Below are 19,975 nucleotides of genomic sequence, written 5' to 3' on the forward strand. Positions count from 1 at the left end.
CGTAACCACTGGGTCACGACGCTGCACTGAGAGACTGTGTTGTTTCTCATAGCGTGCAGGGAGGTGGGGGAGTGGCAGGAGGTGCGGCCAGGAGGAGATAGCTGCCCAATTGTAGCTTAGGAAACCCTGTAGGAACGCCCCTGGCAGGCATTTTAAACAGGGAATTATGTTTACCTCCAAGTTAGTTACAAATCTTATTGCTAAACTTAGGGGGCTATAGTGCAGTGGTGGGGGGGCAGAGAGCTGCAATTGGGGGACACAGAGCCATGTCATTAGGCAGAGAACATGGCTCTGTGTACCCTCTGCCCCCTGAAGATCCACCTCGGGTTCTCTTTAACATTTTTTAAAAATTATAATTTAAATGATATAAATATTATATATAATCAGCGCAGAATCCAAAAACAGAAGACAAGTCTTCAACAAAGAATAAGAGCAGGCAAATCTCCACCACAGTGAATGTTGGGGTCGGGGCACAGCTCTGCAATCATGGATACCCAGAAACAGGAAAGAAGCTTACCAGCTAGGGACAATCCACATTATAAGGTTGTATCAACGATTTGGTAGGACATCAGGAAGCAACAGTCTGTCCCGGATCCACCAATTCAGCAATGATTCCTCTCACGAATGGATATCAGTAAAGATCATAAAAACCATACAAACGGCAACTCTAATGCTGGATACACACGGTTCGTTCCCGCGCTCGATTCTAGTCGATGCGCCTCTCAATTCCCGTCGATTCGTTTATTTCTGACATGTCCGATTCGCGGTTCGATGGATCGTTAGATCGATTTGCCATACTTTACATGGCAATCGACCTAAAAATCATCGAAATGCGCTCGGAAATGTTCGGGAATAATCGATTCGTCGGGAATCGAGCGGCGCATTCGATTCGGGAACGAACCGTGTGTATTCAGCAAAAGTGTAAACCGTTTAATATAGAGTTTTTACCAAGTTCTACCAAATCGTTGATACAACCTTATAATGTGGGTTGTCACCAGCTGGTAAGCCTGATTGCAGAGCTGTGCCGTGACCCCAACATTCACTGTGGTGGAGATTTGCCTGCTCTTATTCTTTATTGAAGACTTGTCTTCTGTTTTTGGATTCTGCGCTGATTATATGTAATTTACCTCTTTGTGAACTCTGGACATTGTTCTCCTCTCAGCGGCGGGCAATTTGATTTCTTGGCGCTGATATACATATGCAGAAATATAAATATTACCTTGAAATTTTGTATTTTTTATAAATAAATTTGTATTTTTTAATTTGTTAAAAATAACTTTTCTATACATAAATAACTTTCAAAATTATTTTTTATCAATGTCTTTCACAAATAGGCCCAAGAAAAAAATAAAAATTTAGCTGTACACTGAGCCAGTCTGCCTCAGTTGAGCGTGCATGCAGCACCCACACACCTAAGGGCCTTACAGACCTGTTAGTGCTCAATCTTGGTAAACGCAGAGTTTGGTCTGTCAGTGTGGAGCGGGCATAACTCTTACATTACCACTCTGGGCATTTTAAAGCAGCCCTTTAGACCTCAAATATAGGAATGTACTGAGATTTCTGCCCTTTAGGGATTAAAACCCGACTCTGCGTCAACTATGTAGTTTTTGGTGGAACTTTTGGCATAGATCCCCTTCCGTCATGCCCCTGTCCAGGTGTTAGAGCCTTTGAAACTAGTTTTCCATCACTTTTGTGATCAGAAACAGTCTTTGTAGGTTTCTAAATTCGCCTGCCCATTGAAGTCTATGGAGGTTCGCGCGAACTCAAACTTTTCCGGAAGTTCGTGCTCGTCGTTAGTGAATGGGAAATTTGATGTTCATGACATCTCTTGTAAAGAATGAAGACAAGACTTCCGGTTCCGGCGCCTGTATGAGCGGACGGAGTTAGTGGAGCTCCGTGCACGCTCGCCCCAAAAAAGCTACCGCAGCCCGCAACAAGAGCGCACAGACCACGGGAGGAAGCCCCCACGAATAGCGACTCAGTCCGCACGCAATACCCGCGGATGGAGAAGTACCTTACCCGCTCGCAACACAAAAGCCGTCCCCAACGCCCGGAGGAGCAGCCAGCAAAGATGGCGCAGAAGCGAACACAGCGTGGCGGGAGCCCAGCAAGAAGCACACAATCAGGTGACTGGGACAATGAAAGCGGGGAGGAAGAGGGAGTCGGACCTAAACGAGACGCCAGAGAAATAGCAGCAGAGGTGGCAAAACTAATCAGCCCGGATCTCCAACACATTGTGGAAGGAGCGGTGAAGAAGTCACTAGGCCCCATAAACAAGCAGTTGAGAGAGCACGCGGGGCGTCTGGGGGAGGCGGAAAAACGTATTGCACAGCTCGAGTTAGACCTTGAGGATACCAGCAGAAAACTAGATTCCTCCAAGAAACAACAACGAGTCTTCCATGAGAGGCTGGAGGATCTAGAAAATCGCTCAAGGAGAAACAACATCAGGGTAGTGGGCCTATCTGAGAAACATACCCAAGGTGACATAGATGACTTTTGCGAAAAAACTCTGCCAGAACTCTTAGGCTTGCAAAGCCCATATAAAGCAGAAAGGGCACACCGGGTAGGCCCAGCCCGCACCAGCGAGTCTAGCAGACCCCCACGTGTAGTGATGGTGCGCTACCTAGATTTCAAAGACAAACAACGCCTACTGACAGCATTCAAAGCACGCAAAGCAGATGTCATGTATGACAATCGGCGCATCCTCATCTTTAATGATTACTCTTTGGAGGTCTCGAAACGCAGGCAGGAATTTAACACAGTCTGCTCAGAGCTAGTGAAAAGAGGAATACGTTTTGCATTACAGTATCCCGCTACCCTACGCGTCACGGGGACAGACGAGGAAACATACATCTTCAAAGACCCGGGAGATGCGGAAAAGTTCCTGACACAACCGGCTGCCAAAAGGTCTACTCCTAGAACCTCTCCCTCGAGGCAGAACGACCAGGAGGGGGAAACCTAAGATGAAAAATCAAAGACGGGCATGAGAAACCGTAAGATTGTTTGACACAGTTAATATTTCTAATTTAATAAAGGGCTGTGGATCCTCTAAAGCTTACAAGAAGGTACGTTTGACAATATGGGGCGAATGCAGGGGAGCAGTCGAGGAGATCCTGCTGAATGCATAAGGCCATACAGGGAAGAAGTGAAGGCCGAAAGGGTGTGAAGAAACGGTTTCTGGGAACTTTTGTGCTCATACTTCTGGGAGTTTATTCCCCGGAATTTATTCCAAACAAGATCAGAAGGTCCCCAGGAACTTTAAGGGGGGGTACAAAGGGGAGGGTTAGGGTGGGTCTGATTTCACTCTCTCTTAAGAGACAACAAGCTTATTTCTCTTGTATACATGGAAAATATGATTTAGGTACTGGGACTTTACCGAGGTTTATGATGTGTCAGCTGCCTAGAGCTATCTGCCTGAAGTGTATCATTCTCTTATATCCCTCTCAAGTTATATCTCATGGTCATTAATATCATAACATGGAATGTGAAGGGTCTTAGATCCCCAATCAAAAGAGGGCAAGTACTGCGTCATTTAAAAAAATTAAAAGCAGACGTAGCCCTGCTACAAGAAACACACCTGGGGACGAATGAAATAAAATATATGGAGAAAAATTGGGTGGCGGACTGCTATGGGGCACCTGCCTCGAGCAAGAAAGCAGGAGTTATAACTTTAATAAGTAAATCCCTGAAAGCTAAATCGGAGCTTATTCACAGTGATACCGAGGGCAGATGGCTAGGGGTAAAGCTCTATTTGCCAGGCGAGACAGTGGAGATATATAATGTATATGGGCCAAATACCAAACAAGGTGATTTCTTGCAAGACTTACAATGGATGCTAGCTGGGCAGCCGGACGCAAAAAGGGTGATTGGTGGGGACTGGAACGAGGTCATGAATGAATATGAGGACAGATCAGGGAAGAAAACACAGCAGCCACATACAAAGCAAGGGGGGAACACTGACCTTTCACGATTCGGGGAGAGCCTTCGACTGGTAGATGCATGGAGATTTCTCCACCCATATGACAGAGAATTTTCATTTCACTCCAGAGTACATAATACCCTATCGCGTATTGACTACATTTTTTTGAGCGAATTTTTGGCTAATAGGCTGCAGAAAGCAGAAATCCTAGACATGGTCATCTCTGACCATTGCCCAGTTGGGATAGAACTATGTGAGCAAATTCAAAGGGGTACGGATGTGATATGGCGCTTTCCAGAGCATCTTTACCAGGACGAGGGCTTTCACCTTCTATTGAAAAATTGGTGGTTGGAATACAAAATTGATAATAGGGAACATGGGGGAGACCCCCATCTCTTCTGGGACGCGGCCAAGGCAGTGCTGCGAGGTAGAATCATGGCCTACACAGCAACAAAGAAAAAACAAACAGCCAAATTATATGAAGAGGCAGTGCAACGGGTAAGAGACGCGTACAAGAAATATAGAATAAATCCAAATCCCCAGAATAGAAGAGAATGGTTGCAGGCTAAGACTAATGCAGATCAATGGTTTAGGGAAAGAGAATTACTCCAAAAATCATTCCGAGATCTGAATTACTACAAATTTGGGAGCAAAGCGGGCCGTCTTCTTGCCCTTATGGCAAGGGGTCGCTTCTCTCCCCTGATCGTCACTGCCCTAAAAAACCAAACAGGAAAGATAGTACACCACCCACAGGAGGTGAATGAAGTCTTTACCCAATTCTACCAGACGCTATATAAACAACAGAAGGCGGATGACGATCAGGGAATGGAAGATATTTTGAATGGCATAAGACTTCCTAAACTTTCCCAGGAGGACTTAGAATCACTGAACGCAGATATCTCTGAAGGAGAAATAAAAGAAACAATAAAAAACCTCTCCAATCACAAGGCCCCTGGCCCCGATGGGCTGCCAGGGGAATTTTATAAAATCCTAAAGGATGACATAACACCAGTATTACGTCAGATATACAATTCCACCCTCAAGGGGGAAAAAATGCTAGAGTCAGGACGAGTGGCATACATTAAACTACTCCTGAAGCCGGGAAAGGACCCCCAAAGTCCAGGCTCATATCGTCCAGTGTCCTTAATTAATCAGGACTCCAAACTCCTCACTAAAATTATGGCGGATAGGTTGGCCCTCCTGCTCCCCAGGCTGATTCATGGGGAGCAGGTGGGATTTGTCAAAGGCAGGGCGGCCGTCTCTAATATTAGAAAGGTGATGTCAGTACTTGAACAAGTGCGAGCATATCCTAAGACATACAAAAAGAGTGCGATAGTCACATTTGATGCCGAAAAGGCTTTTGACGCTGTGAATTGGGCGTGGACGGAAAAGGTACTTATCAAAATGGGCTTTGGGGGTTCTTTCCTTAACATGATCCGTCTTTTGTATAGATCCCCAAGGGCCAGAGTGAGCACCCCAGGATTCCTGTCACAACCATTTAGACTCTATAGGGGAACGAGACAGGGATGCCCACTATCCCCACTCTTGTTCAATATAGCCCTGGAACCGCTAGCAAGAAGATTACATTCAGAACTCGAAGGGATCCAGATGGGGGGACTAAAAGTGGTCCAGACACTATTTGCGGACGACTTGATGCTCTTCTTATCTGACCCTCAGACCCAACTACCAAAAGCTCTGCGAATTATTAAAGAAATAGGCTCCCACTCAGGATTCACAATTAATATGGATAAAAGTGAACTCCTCCTACTCTCTAAGTTGGTAAATCCACAGGAATTTAGAAATTTGGGGGTTAAAATAGTCCATGACAAAATCAGATACCTGGGGATAGACATTGGAAGGGACCCCACCTCCATTTATAGGCTTAATTATCCACCTCTCTTCAGGTCAATTATTTCACAGCTACAAGGCTGGCAAAATATTCCATTGGGACTGATAGGCCGGATAGCCCTAGTAAAAATGATCACATTTGGGCGCCTCTTATACCCATTACAAGTACTGCCTCTTTTAATAAAGCATAAAGACGTAACTGAACTAAATAGAGCCATAGTGAAGTTCATTTGGAAAGGTAAAAGAGCTCGCATAAAATTGGTGCGCCTGCAACTCCCAAAGGAGATGGGGGGCCTAAACTTCCCAGATATTAGAAGATATAATCTTTCTTGCCTTTTTAGACATGTGAGAGACTGGATAGTGGGAACATCAGGCTTTTCAAATACTCTCCTGGAGCGCCGTATAGCTGAACCTTGGGACCTGCTGGGCCTCTTACATACTAGTTGGCAAAATATACCAGCCCGCCTGAAAAACAATATTGTATATAGGGACACAATGATCACCTGGAGAGAAGTGAGAAAAATATTTAAATTGCCTTGGAAAATTTCAAAATACCTCCCTCTAGTGGGGAATCCAAGTTTCGCCCCGGGCAACATGCATAGTAGCTATAGCAGGTGGGTGGACCTGGGAATTACTAAATTGGGGAATCTGATGGATTTGCGGGGGAGGAAGTGGCTCCCTCTCAGAGACTTACAGCGGCAATATGGGGTTCCAGGACGAGACTTCCTAACTCTGGCACAGATTCAATCATATGCCCGAGCCCAGATACGCGATATAGCCTCTATCGCCTACATTACACCTTTTGATACCTTTTTAAAACCGACAGGAGGCATGTTATCACTATCTGCTATCCAAATGGGCTTAAAAAATGTAAATATCCAAGATAAAGTGAGATGTAATATGTCTAGCTGGAATAAACACTTTGCAATACCCAATATAGAGATAAAGATTGTAGAGGGGAATAACCAAGTCAGGAGAGTTATGACAAATGAAAGGTGGAGGGAGTCACATCTTTTAATGATATACCAGGCAAAATACGCCTATAATATAGTATACCGTGAACCGCGCCCGGGGTACGTGGACCATTGCCCCAAATGTCTATTGCAGAAAGCCAATATGATACATTGTATCTGGTTCTGCCCACATGTTCAAAGATATTGGGACAAAGTCCTCAGTTTTATTAACAAATTGGGCAAATGTACGCTGATCAAGGACCCGATGATGCTTTTATTCCATCATTTAGACCCAACTAGCTCCCTAAAGTACATCCCAGACTTGATACATATTTGTCTACTAGCAGCCCGAAAAACAATCTACAACAGATGGATTTACCCCACAATGCCTACTATTTGGGACTTAAAAGAAGAACTAAAACATATTATGCTATTGGAGAAATTGGAGGCACATACCCACAAGGAAAAGTCAACAAAGAAGTTTTTCAAAAGATGGAAACCATACTTATTACAGACTATGTCTAACAGTGATCTACAAAGGCTGGTGAGCCCATTTAAATATACTTCTTGGTATGCAACAGAGCAACTTAAAGGCACCCTAGGCCGTTTAGAAGTGGCTACGAGACATTCAGATCAAGTCCCTGACATACAATAGCCTTCTGAAATACTGGCTATGGAACCTAGAGAGACTGACTTCCTCAGAATTTCAAGTACGGTAGAGAACTTAGCTGAAGTAACGGCTCATGTAAACATAAAGAAAAAAAGAGAGAGTGAAAAGGGGTGGAGGGTTACTAAGAGGGGGGGGGGGGAAGAGATAGGGGGTAGGTATATAGAGGGGTAGTACTCTTTGTTAACATTATTCCGTACAATAGTGAAACTGTTCATATGTTTATCTGAAAATTTTCAAATAAAACACTTTTTGAAAAAAAAAAAGAATGAAGACAAGCTGTTACAGAATCAGGTGTGTTAATTCAATTTCAGTCAAGTGATTTGTTATTCATCAAAGGAGTTTATCTGTGAACGCAATCTTTGTCAATATACCCTGACAGGTATGAAAACTTCTGGTTCGCACGATGGCCAGGGGCCCCGGACCTCTCTCACTGGCCGGGGCCCCAAGGCCAATGCGCGATACCTGGAGGGGAGTGCAGGTGGGCCTGGACCTCTCACACCCAGGCTCTGGACCTCTCACATCCAGAAAACCCACCAACACTGCCTCCATACTGAATGCTAAATTCGACACACACAAGCAATAGAACACAGCAATACATGCATGCAGCTACATTTGAGTCGTCAGCAGGTGCTCGTCAGCCAATCAGGATGCACTGTCATACACCCTTTACCTGCCATACCACATCTAGCAGCCATTAGCATTCAGGTGGGAGGCTTCAGTTGGACGCAAATCGCAAGATTGCGTCGCTAGCAGGACCGCCCCGTGCAGGCATCCCTCCCACAGGGGTCCCTCCCTAACTGCTCACCTGTCCGCCATGTCCTAGGAGCGGTTAGGGAGGGACCCCTGTGGGAGGGATGCCTGCATGGGGCGGTCCTGCTAGCGACGCAATCTTGCGATTTGCGTCCAACTGAAGCCTCCCACCTGAATGCTAATGGCTGCTAGATGTGGTATGGCAGGTAAAGGGTGTATGACAGTGCATCCTGATTGGCTGACGAGCACCTGCTGACGACTCAAATGTAGCTGCATGCATGTATTGCTGTGTTCTATTGCTTGTGTGTGTCGAGGTATGAAAACTTCTGGGACAGTTTGGTGACTGGATGAGGTGCAGCAGTGACAAAAAGGCATGGATTTATTTTGTACTTTAATCTGATACTTTGATCATCACTGCCAGCTCAACACTATGCCACGCAATGCCACAATTATATAGACGTGCATGCACTGTGGGGGCGAAACATCATTGTGCAGGCCCCACCTCCTGCTGCTCAATCTATAAACATATTGGTGGCATAATTGTCCATTAAAGTAAACCGAGCACCATTTATAGCTCCCAGGGCACCTCAATAGCACATTAAAAATGCATGCTAACTATGTACCTCATTAATAAAAAAAAATGTATATTTTCCTTCTTCTTTTCACATTTAAAAGTTTAGTAGAGGATTGTGTTACCCCGCTTCCCGAACCCTGTCCGAATGCAAACATTTCAGGCCAATAAGGACTGATGTAATTATTTTATTGCAATCATTAACAAACTAAAACGTTCATTAGGAGAGGGGTGGGGAGATAGGACACTGTGCTTCAAAAAGTGTACAGAAGACACAGATGCTATCTTCACACCTTCCCTGGATAAATATATGCAGCTAGAAGGGGGGGGGGGGGCATGGCAGCTCCTATAGCTATTAGAAACCAGAAGAAATTGCAAAAAAAAAGAAAAGTGCCACTTGGTTCCGATTAAACTCACTGCCAAGCCAACTGAAGGTTAGTCAGTGATGTAAAGTGTTCACTGTCCTCTGTTATGAGTTGCAGGAAATGTTTAAAAATGTTTGAGTGCCGTGTAATGTACAGTATAAAAATAAGGTTGTGCCATATTCATATTTGACAGAATGTGCTCTTTGCACGTTTTCCATCATCAAAGGCCATTGCATGAAAATACAGTAATATGTGCTATACTACAGAGAGTAAGAGTGCGCAGAAATGTTGAAGTCACCCAGTCTATGGCTGAAGAACTTTACACAGTTTAATAAACATTCCATAAATTATGTGTTTTCTGTAAAAAAAAAAAAAAAAAAAAAAATCTAATCAGTTTGTATGTCCATATATTCAGAATATGAGTGTCATAGGTGTTGAAGCATGGAGACATCTCACCTTTATTTGTCTTTTGCTGTATTTTTACAGTTCTTGCTTCTGTACAGAGAAAGATCGAAGCAGTGTCGGTCTGCATACTAATGTATAGTTTGTTTTTATTTTGTTTCCTGGAAGCTGCCATTGAACGAATTAAAGCTGAGGAGGAGGGAAAAGGACCTTCTTCTGCTGCAGAATTGTTCATGAAGAAACTACTAGATTTAGAAGATGAAGGATGGTACCAAGGATTCATAGACAGTCTACGAGCAGCAGGTTTTTCATTTTTGTATCTACTTTTAAAGGGCTAATGAACTTATAACATTCATTACGGTTAGTAAATCATATATGGAATGCCATTTACTTTTTGACTAAGCAGGACAAAACAAAAGGTTACATAGTTAGTTGGGCTGAAAAAAGAAAAACATTCATTCATCGAGTTCAAAGAGAAAGTATTGTACTAGCAGAACACTAACACTAGCCTGCACCCTTACATGTCCTAGTTGATCCAAAGGAAGGTCTAGCGACTTGGCGACCAATCGACCATTTTCGGATGAAAATCGGCGCTGCCAAGTGCATGCCCGATCGACGATGCAACCAATTTCAGGCCGAGCACGTCGATTGGACATGCTGCAAGATGTTGGGCCATCGTGGTCAGTCGGGTGCACAGCGCTAATGGCAAGCGGAATCGGAATGAGTGATGAAACCCCCGACGCTGTCCCCCCAAGGTTCAATGTGCCCCCCGAAGCCCAGTGCACTATACATTACCTGTCTTTGTCCGCCGTTGGGTCCAGGCTCCATCCTCCGTCCATACATGTGCCCCACGTTTTTGCCAGCTTACACATGGGTGCGTGTGTGTTGTCAACACGCACCCCCATTACTCTGGCAACCACGTGAGCAATGTGTATGGACAGAGCCCGGTGCCAGCGGTGGACATGAACAGGTAATGCATAGTGCACTGGGCACCAGGGGCGCCTTGAACATTAGGGGACAGCGGCAAGGTGATGGATGCGGCATCACAAGGCAGATTCTGTCTCGAATTCAGCATGCAATTAATCGGGAATCAATCTGCGGTGTATGGGCAGCCGATCAATCTCTCTCTCTAATCAGATTCGATTAACGAGGGATTTGTCTCTTGGTCAAATCTGCCCATCATGGCTAGATGTATGGGCACTTTTACAATGCATGGACTAATTAGCCCTAAAAAGGAAAAATGCCAGATGGCGATCAGATAAAATCCCTGCATCAACACTACTGGGAATTACCTAGAAATTATAGCCATGGATGTCTTTCAGTGCAAAGAAAGCATCCAAGCCCCCTTTAACTACAGATAAATAATTTGCCATAACTACTTCCTGTGGTAATATATTCACATTATATATTGACCACTCTTACTGTAAAGAACTCCTTTCTCAATAGGTGGAAAAATCTTTTTTCCTCTATATACAGATCGTGTCCCATTTTCCTTTGCACAAGCCTGGGGACAAAAAGCTCATCTGCCAAGCTGTTATATTGCCCTTTGATGTATTTATACCTGTTAATTTGATACACACGGTTAACAGCGGTATTTTATGCAGCACAATTGTCAAAACACTTTTGTTGTGAAACAAATTGAAATAACTAAAAAAAAGTCTATTGCTATTGTTCAAAAAGCTGATAAGACTGATAAGAAGTAAATCCAACTGTTGAGCCCCCTACACACAATCAACAGCGGACTTTTCTTGTGAAACACCTAAAAAAAAATATCTTGCTATTATAAGACTGATAAGAAGTCAATTTAACATTTGGATTGACTTCTTATCAGTCTTATCAGCTGCTTGAACAATAGCAAGAGATTTTTTTTAGGTGTTTCACAAGAAATGTTGTGAGAGCCTTAAGGTGGCCATACACTGGCCCGATTTGCGGCAGTTTCGACAGCAGATTCGATCACTGGGATCGAATCTGCTGCCAATCGTTCGCGCAACACGCACCCGCCGATCCGATTTCCTCCCGAAATCGGATCGGTCCGTCGATCGCGCCGTGCGGGAAATTACCCTCGATCGCCCGCGGGTAGGGAGCGCGTCGCTAGCGGCGGCCGATCCGATCAGGTATACATTACCTGAGGCTGGCTCCCGGGCATCCCGTCCGTCACTGCTCCTGTCATGGCGCCTCCGGCATCCTCGCATAACTTCCGCTGTCATGCCAGTGACAGCGGAAGTACAACTAGAGGGCGCTCTATTTGAACTTCCGCTGTCACTGGTGTGATAGCTTAAGTTCTATGCGGATGCCGGAGCCGGAGGTGCCACATGACGGGGACATCACGCCCGGGAGCCAGCCTCAGGTAATGTATACCGGCGGGGGGAGCGGCGGTAGCACCACCACAACAGATTGTGATCGGTTTCAGGCTGAAATCGATTCACAATCTGTTTGCAGGAAAGGCAGCCATACGATCCCTCTCTGATCAGATTCGATCAGATAGGGATCTGTCAGCTGGTCGATCTGATGGCACATCGACCAGTGTATGGCTGCCTTTAAGGTCCGTACACACGCCGGACTGCACCTCCCGCTGGGCGGGCGTTCCAGCGACAGTCCGGCGTGTGTACAGTCTGTCTGCAGACTGATACGGCTGTTTCTGAGCGATCCGCCCGGCGGATCGCTCAGAAACAGCCATATCAGTCTGCCGACAGACTGTATACACGCCGGACTGTCTGCTGAAAACACGCCCAGCAGGAGGTGACGACGGACCCATCGTTTCCTGCAGTCCGGCGTGTGTACGGACCTTAAAGGTAGCCATACACTGGTCGATTTGCCATCAGATCGACCAACAGACAGATCCCTCTCTGAGTGAATCTGATCAGATAGGGATCGTATGACTGCCTTTACTGCAAACAGATTGTGAATCGATTTCAGCCTGAAACCGATTCACCATCTGCTGAGCTGCCGCCTGCCCCCCCCCGGCATGCATTACCTGAGGCTGGCTCCCGGGCGTGATGTCCCTGTCATGTGGCACCTCCGGCATCCGCATATAACTTACGCTATCACACCAGTGACAGCGGAAGTTCAAATAGAGCGCCCTCTATTTGTACTTCCGCTGTTACTAGCGTGACAGCGGAAGTTATGCGAGGATGCCGGAGGTGCCACATGACGGGAGCATTGATGGACGGGATGCCCGGGAGCCAGCCTCAGGTAATGTATACCTGCGTCGAAAGGCCCTGAATCGTACGCCGCAAGCGACGCGCTCCCTACCCGCCGGCGATCGGTAATTTCTCGCACGGCGCGATCGACGGACCGATTGATATCAGGAGGAAATCAATCGGTCAGGTGCGTTTAGCGCAAACTATTTGACAGCAAATTCGATCCCAGTGATCGAATCTGCTGTCGATCGGCAGGAAATCGGGCCAGTGTATGGCTAGCTTAAAAGACCGCTATTGAGTGTTTTTGGGGCTTTGGATTGACTTCTTATCAGTCTTATCAGCTCTTTGAACAATAGCAAAATACTTTGTTTAGGTGTTTCAATTTGTTTCACAACAAAAGTTGTGAAAGCATAAAAGACGGCTGTTGAGCGTGTGTATATGGGGCTTAAGGCATCTCCAGACTAAATAAGCCCAGTTTATCTAACCTTTCCTGGTGAGACCTCCCATCCCTCTGATCAATTTTGTTGCTTGTCTCTGCACCTGCTCCAAAACTGCAATGTCCCTCCTATTATGCGGTGCCCAGAACTCTATTCCATATTCATTCCAGATGCAACCTTACAAGGAAGCTAAACAGGTTCAGTATCATGCTAGAATCCCATGTTTTAAGTTCCCTTGTAATGCATCCCAAAATTGTATTTGCTTTAGCTGCAGCTGCTTAGCATCAAATATTAATATTTATCTTGTTTTCAACCAGTACTAAATACCTCAAATCTGATGCCCCCTTCTATACCTAATTTATTTTGTATGGTGTCTAGCTAGACCATTGATACAACAAAGATGCATGACTTTACATTTTTCAACATTGAATTGCATCTACCATTTACGTGTCAATATATAGCTATCCTCCCTCTGCAGCATGTCACAATCTTCCTGCACAAATTTGTATCATTGGCAAAATAGCAACATTACTTTCTACTTCATCTACTAGGTCAGTCAATCCCATAAGGGGCCATAATCTAAAGTCGACGGCCAAGTTGTTTATTAAAGGGCACTATGGCGAAAAATTTTAACATTTCAAATATGTGCAAACATAGACAAATAAGAAGTACGTTTTTTCCAGAGGAAAATGAGCCATAAATTACTTTTCTCCTATGTTGCTGTCACTTACAGTAGGTAGTAGAAATCTGACAGGAGCGACAGGTTTTGGACTAGTCCATCTCTTCATAGGGGATTCTTAGCAAGGCTTTGAATCTTTATGAAGATATTCCCTAAAAGGGTTTAAACAATGATGCTGGCCAGCTTCCCTGCTCATTACACACATTACACAGTTTTTAGGCAGTTAGACAGAGCAACTGCCATTCACTAAGTGCTTTTGAAAATAAATAAATCCCTGATAATCCCCCCATGAAGAGATGAACAAAGTTCAAAGAGATGAACAAACTTTTGAGGGCTACATAAAATGGCATGGAGGGCTGCATTCGGCCAGCAGGCCTTAAATTTGATACCTGTGTACGAGGTCATTAATAAGTAGATTGAACAGTACTAGACCTAGTATCAACTTCTATAAGACCCCACTGATAACAGTCTCCCATTTTGAATATAATCCATTGACCACAACTTCGCTTTTTGTCACATCACATCACATCACAGGAAGCACTCAAATCGTTTGCATACCACTGATATTAAAGAGGAACTGTCGCGAAAATCTTCAAATTTTGAGTCTGAGACGTCCTTAAAGAGAACCCGAGGTCGGTTCTAACAATGCTATTAGCATACAGAGGCTGGGTCTGCATATACTTCCCAGCCTCTGTTGCTATACCAATCCCCCCTAAGCCTCCCCCCCCCCCCCCCTTGCGCTCTGCTATGCCCCCATAAATCATCAGCCGAGCTGTCGACAGTAAGGATGGTCGAAATGCCAATTTCCGATTCCGTGGTAAATCCGCATTCCGCCATTGCCAATTACCGATTCCGCTTTCCGCTACCAATTTCCGCATTCCAATGCAGAATTTCCGCCGGAAATCGTGGAAATTCCACCTGAGTTTAACATCGATTTTCTCAAAAACTATAAGGTCTTTTTGAAAACTTTTTTTTGCATCTTGTTCAGAAGATTCTTTTTAATAAACCCTGAAAAATGGTGTTTCTAGGACATACAGGGGCTTTGCTATTAACCGCTAAAGTCAGCAGATTTTTACTGTAATGTAAATGCAGAAAATAGGCAGATGCAGATTTTCTGCATTTTACATTACAGTAAAAATCCGCCGGCTTTATCGGTTAATAGCAAAGCCCCCTTAAGTCCTAGAAACACCAAATTTTCAGGGTTAAAGTCTGGTGGAATTTCCGCGATTTCCGGTGGAAATTTCCGCGATTTCCAGCGGAAATCCGCCTACCGCACTTGCATTACCGATTTCTGCATTCTGATGCAGAAATGCAATTTCCGATCGGAATTTCAGAAATTGCATTTCCGCGGAATCCGAATGAGCATCCCTAGTCGACAGCTAGGAGGGAAGGGATGCGGGTGGGGACTGGAGCTATGGAGGAGGCGGGGGAGCGGCGAGACTGACAGATGCAGAGATAAACAGCCGTCTGCAACACGCTGCGTGTCGACAGCTCAGCTGATGATTTATGTGGGGATAGCAGAACGTGGGGGGGGGGGGGGGGGCTTAGGGGGATCGGTACAGCAACAGAGACTGGGCAGTATATGCAGACCCAGCCTCTGTATGCTAATAGCATTGTTAGAACCCACCTCGGGTTCTCTTTAAGTGGACTGTTACTACAGACTGCAATGTGAAGTGCAGGATTCAGAGCTGTCTGCTTTTATTTTTTTACTGGGTTATGCAGAAGGGGACTTTGTATAGAGAAATGTACACAGCAGGCACACAGAGAGAGAGAGAGAGACACCATGCATATATAGGTCCTTCTCAAAAAATTTGCATATTGTGATAAAGCTCATTATTTTCTGTAATGTACTGATAAACATTAGACTTATATATATTTTAGATTCATTACACACAACTGAAGTAGTTCAAGCCTTTTATTGTTTTAATATTGATGATTTTGGCATACAGCTCATGAAAACCCAAAATTCCTATCTCAAAAAATTAGCATATTTCATCCAACCAATAAAAGAAAAGTGTTTTTAAAACAAAAAAAAGTCAACCTTCAAATAATTATGTTGAGTTATGCACTCAATACTTGGTCGGGAATCCTTTTGCAGAAATGACTGCCTCAATGCGGCGTGGCGTGGAGGCAATCTGCCTGTGGCACTGCTCAGGTGTTATGGAGGCCCAGGGTGCTTCAATAGCGGCCTTAAGCTCATCCAGAGTGTTGGGTCTTGCGTCTCTCAACTTTCTCTTCACAATATCCCACAGATTCTCTATGGGGTTCAGGTCAGGAGAGTTGGCAGGCCAATTAAGCACAGTAATACCATGGTCAGTAAACCATTTACCAGTGGTTTTGGCACTGTGAGCAGGTGCCAGGTCGTGCTGAAAAATGAAATCATCACCATAAAGCTTTTCAGCAGATGGAAGCATGAAGTGACCCACTGACTGTGGGTACTTGACACTGGACTTCAGGCACTTTGGCATTTCCCTCTCCCCAGTCTTCCTCCAGACTCTGGCACCTTGATTTCCGAATGACATGCAAAAGTTGCTTTCATCCAGGAAAAAGTACTTTGGACCGCTGAGCAACAGTCCAGTGCTGCTTCTCTGTAGCCCAGGTCAGGTGCTTCTGCCGCTGTTTCTGGTTCAAAAGTGGCTTGACCTGGGGAATGCGGCACCTGTAGCCCATTTCCTGCACACGGCTGTACACGGTGGCTCTGGATGTTTCTCAGTCCACTGCTTCCGCAGGTCCCCCAAGGTCTGAAATCGGCCCTTTTCCACAATCTTCCTCAGGGTCCGGTCACCTCTTCTGGTTGTGCAGCGTTTTCTGCCACACTTTTTCCTTCCCACAGACTTCCCACTGAGGTGCCTTGATACAGCACTCTGGGAACAGCCGATTCGTTCAGAAATTTCTTTCTGTGTCTTACCCTCTTGCTTGAGGGTGTCAATGATGGCCTTCTGGACAGCAGTCAGGTCGGCAGTCTTACCCATGATTGCAGTTTTGAGTAATAAACCAGGCTGGGATTTTTTAAAAGCCTCAGGAATGTTTTGCAGGTGTTTAGAGTTAATTAGTTGATTCAGATGATTAGGTTAATAACCCGTTTAGAGAACCCTTTCATGATATGCTCATTTTTTGAGATAGGAATTTTGGGTTTTCATGAGCTGTATGCCAAAATCATCAATATTAAAACAATAAAAGGCGTGAACTACTTCAGTTGTGTGTAATGAATCTAAAATAAATGAAAGTCTAATGTTTATCAGTACATTACAGAAAATAATGAACTTTCTTTAGCTGACACTCTAGGATTCTTCTTTACCTCATTGAGCATTCTGAGCTGTGCTCTTGCAGTCATCTTTACAGGACGGCCACTCCTAGGGAGAGTAGCAGCAGTGCTGAACTTTCTCCATTGATATGAACAGCAAGGCTTTTGGAGATACTTTTATAACCCTTTCCAGCTTTATGCAAGTCAACCATTTTTAATCGTAGGTCTTCTGAGAGCTGTTTTGTGTGAGGCATCATTCACATCAGGCAATGCTTATTGGGAAAAGCAAACCCAAAACTGGTGTGTGTGTTTTATAGGGCAGAGTAGCGGTAACCAACACCTTCTATCTAATCTCTTTGATTGGACTCCAGCTGGCTAACACCTCACCCCAATTAGCTCTTGGAGATGTCATTAGTCTAGGTGTTCACATACCTTTTCCACCAGCACAGTGAATGTTTACATGGTATGTTCAATAAAAACATGGAAACATTGAATTATTTGTGTGGTATTAGTTTAAGCAGACTGTGATTGTATATTGCTGTGACTTAGATGAGGCTCAGATTTAGTGTATTAACACTTAAAATACCGATAGATGTATGGTGATAAGTTTTCACTAGCCTTATTGTCACCAGCATGATCTTAGTGAATTGAGGCCAATGTCATGTCAGCCTTACATTGAGGTCCATATATAATCCACTGACTGAAGCCAACCCACATATAGTACTTGACCACATCTGTCATGATCCTTGTATTCATTTTTAGCTGGTTGTGCAGAAGTTAAAGGGAACCTAAACTGAGAAGGATATGGATTTCTCCTATTGAAATAATGCCAGTTGCCCGACTCTCCTGCTGATCCTTTGTCTCTAATACTTATAGCCACAGCCCCTCAACAAGCATGCAGATCAGGTGCTGTGACTGAAGTCAGACTGGATTAGCTGCATGCTTGTTTCAGGTGTGAGATCCAGATACTACTGCAGCAAATTGATCAGCAGGACTGCCAGGCAACTGGTATTGTTTAAAAAGAAACATCCATATCCCTCTCAGTTTAGGTTCTCTTTAACAACGATTTTGCAAACTCTGATGAGTCATAATATCATTTTACCACATTTGTTAAAGCTTTGGATATGTTTTTGTTTTTTTTATTTTTATTTTAGAGTATAAAGGACTTTCTGAGGCGCTTCAGAAAACAGATTTTCAAAAAATTAAACAACTGCAGGAAACAAAGAGCCGCCTGCAATTTATCAGAGCTACTGTAGTTTATAACATCAAACCCAAGGAAGTGGTTGACGATTTTGAGGAATATCTGCGGGCAAGAGAAATTGAGGAGATTAAACAGGTACTTTATAAAATGACTTTCTCAACTGTCTGTTTTGCAAAGTTACAGGGAGCGCTGCTCAGTCTTCCTTTGAAATGCAATTTACTAAAGTTTAACCTAAAAATATAGTGTGAACACCAGGAATAAAAGGAAGGATAATAATACAGCTCAGGTGAAGCTTGAAGTTCGCAATAGCTTCGGTTACAAAGACATATAGAAATTAGCTTGGCGGACAGTGACCTCAAGCAAAGGCATTATCTGGGCATGTTGTCCTCCTTGAGCTGAGCCATACTTATTTAAAAAGAGACTGTATTTTTCGGAATATAAGCTGCTCTGGCTTATGAAACACACTTAGGTTTAGAGGGCAAAAATCAGGAAAAAAACAACAACCTAGGTGTGTCTATACTGCAGGGGTGTCTTATGGACATTTTTACACCCAAAAAACTGTCACTAAACTACTCTATCTACACTACACTGCCCAGCTGCACTACACTAATCCCTGTTGCTCCTACCAGTTACACTACACTACACTTATCCCTGCTGCCCTACCAACTAAGGTACACTGCAATACGCTACACTACACTTAAAGAGGAGCTGTTAGGTATAAGGTCTCAGAGAAAAAAAAAACAATATATCAGTAGCTAAATATTGGCTGTACTTACATTACATATGCATTTCACTGTCCACGTTTGGATTTCACAGAATTTTTATATAGTATTTGCAGAGAATGATGCTCCTGACAGCTCATGGCAGGTTCCATGTTTGTCTGTCTCCTATGAAGCCAATTGTGATGTCATATCCTCCCTGCTTCCTGATGATTCGACTCACAAAAAAGATCCTAAAGGCCCTATTCCACCAGCGCGTTTGCGCTGGCTGAATCGCAAAAACGCAAACCGCTAGCGATTTTACAATCGCTATGGTTTGCTTTTTAACATAGGAATCGCGGTAGGTCATTTCCACTACCGCGATTCGCTTTTGACGGGAACGCGAACGCGCGGCGAAGCGATATTTGCCGCGATTTTGCTATGCAGTGCATAGCATAGCAAAATCGCGGCCGCGAGCGTCGGGGAATCGCCGGTTTTGCGATTCAGCAATCGCTAGCGTTCAGCGTGAACGCTAGCGACTGCAGGTGGAAAAGGGCCCTTATGGACAACACTACTGTGCAGTGAATATTAATTAGCCATGTGGCTAGGAACAATAGCAGACTCATGCAGTATACTGTAACGGAACATGTGCCCTGTGATTTTTCAGTGCTGTGAGTTTAGGCTGCTGTTACAAGCTGCTGTAACATGAGCCTGTAACTTCTCACTGTGAAAGCAGCCTTAGGGCTTGATAGGGAAATGAAGTAGATGACCCAAGGTAGTGCAGTGGGGAGAAGAGGCAGCCCCAGAATGCTTTGCAGTATCTGTTATGCGTCTTGCCGGCCTCCTTAGGAGCTTGGGAATAACCAGCCTTGCTGTTCAGCACACATCAAAGTAAGAGAGATTTTTAACTTCAGTATTGCCTTTTTGGCTTCCTTCTAAACTGTTTAACACAGGAGAATAGAGGTTTAAATTAGCTTTTGCAGCCTGACAGTTACTCTTTAAACTAAATTACACTAAACTACACTACACTACACTACAATTAACTAAACTACACATCACAGCACTTAACTAAACTACACTGCACTACATTACACTTTC

General features: G+C 44.3%; 1 protein-coding gene across 2 annotated transcripts in view; it reads left to right on the top strand.

Moving 5' to 3' along the window:
• RIGI (RNA sensor RIG-I) overlaps positions 1-19,975 on the top strand; it is a 108,249-nt gene that overhangs the window by 13,847 nt on the left and 74,427 nt on the right. For both annotated transcript variants that reach the window (XM_068234363.1, XM_068234364.1), the window contains exons 3-4: positions 9,647-9,781; positions 18,133-18,314. In XM_068234363.1, the coding sequence (XP_068090464.1) occupies positions 9,647-9,781; positions 18,133-18,314 (317 nt within the window). The remainder of the gene's footprint in view (positions 1-9,646; positions 9,782-18,132; positions 18,315-19,975) is intronic.

Source organism: Hyperolius riggenbachi, chromosome 1 (genome assembly GCF_040937935.1).
Source record: "Hyperolius riggenbachi isolate aHypRig1 chromosome 1, aHypRig1.pri, whole genome shotgun sequence".
NCBI lineage: Eukaryota > Metazoa > Chordata > Amphibia > Anura > Hyperoliidae > Hyperolius > Hyperolius riggenbachi.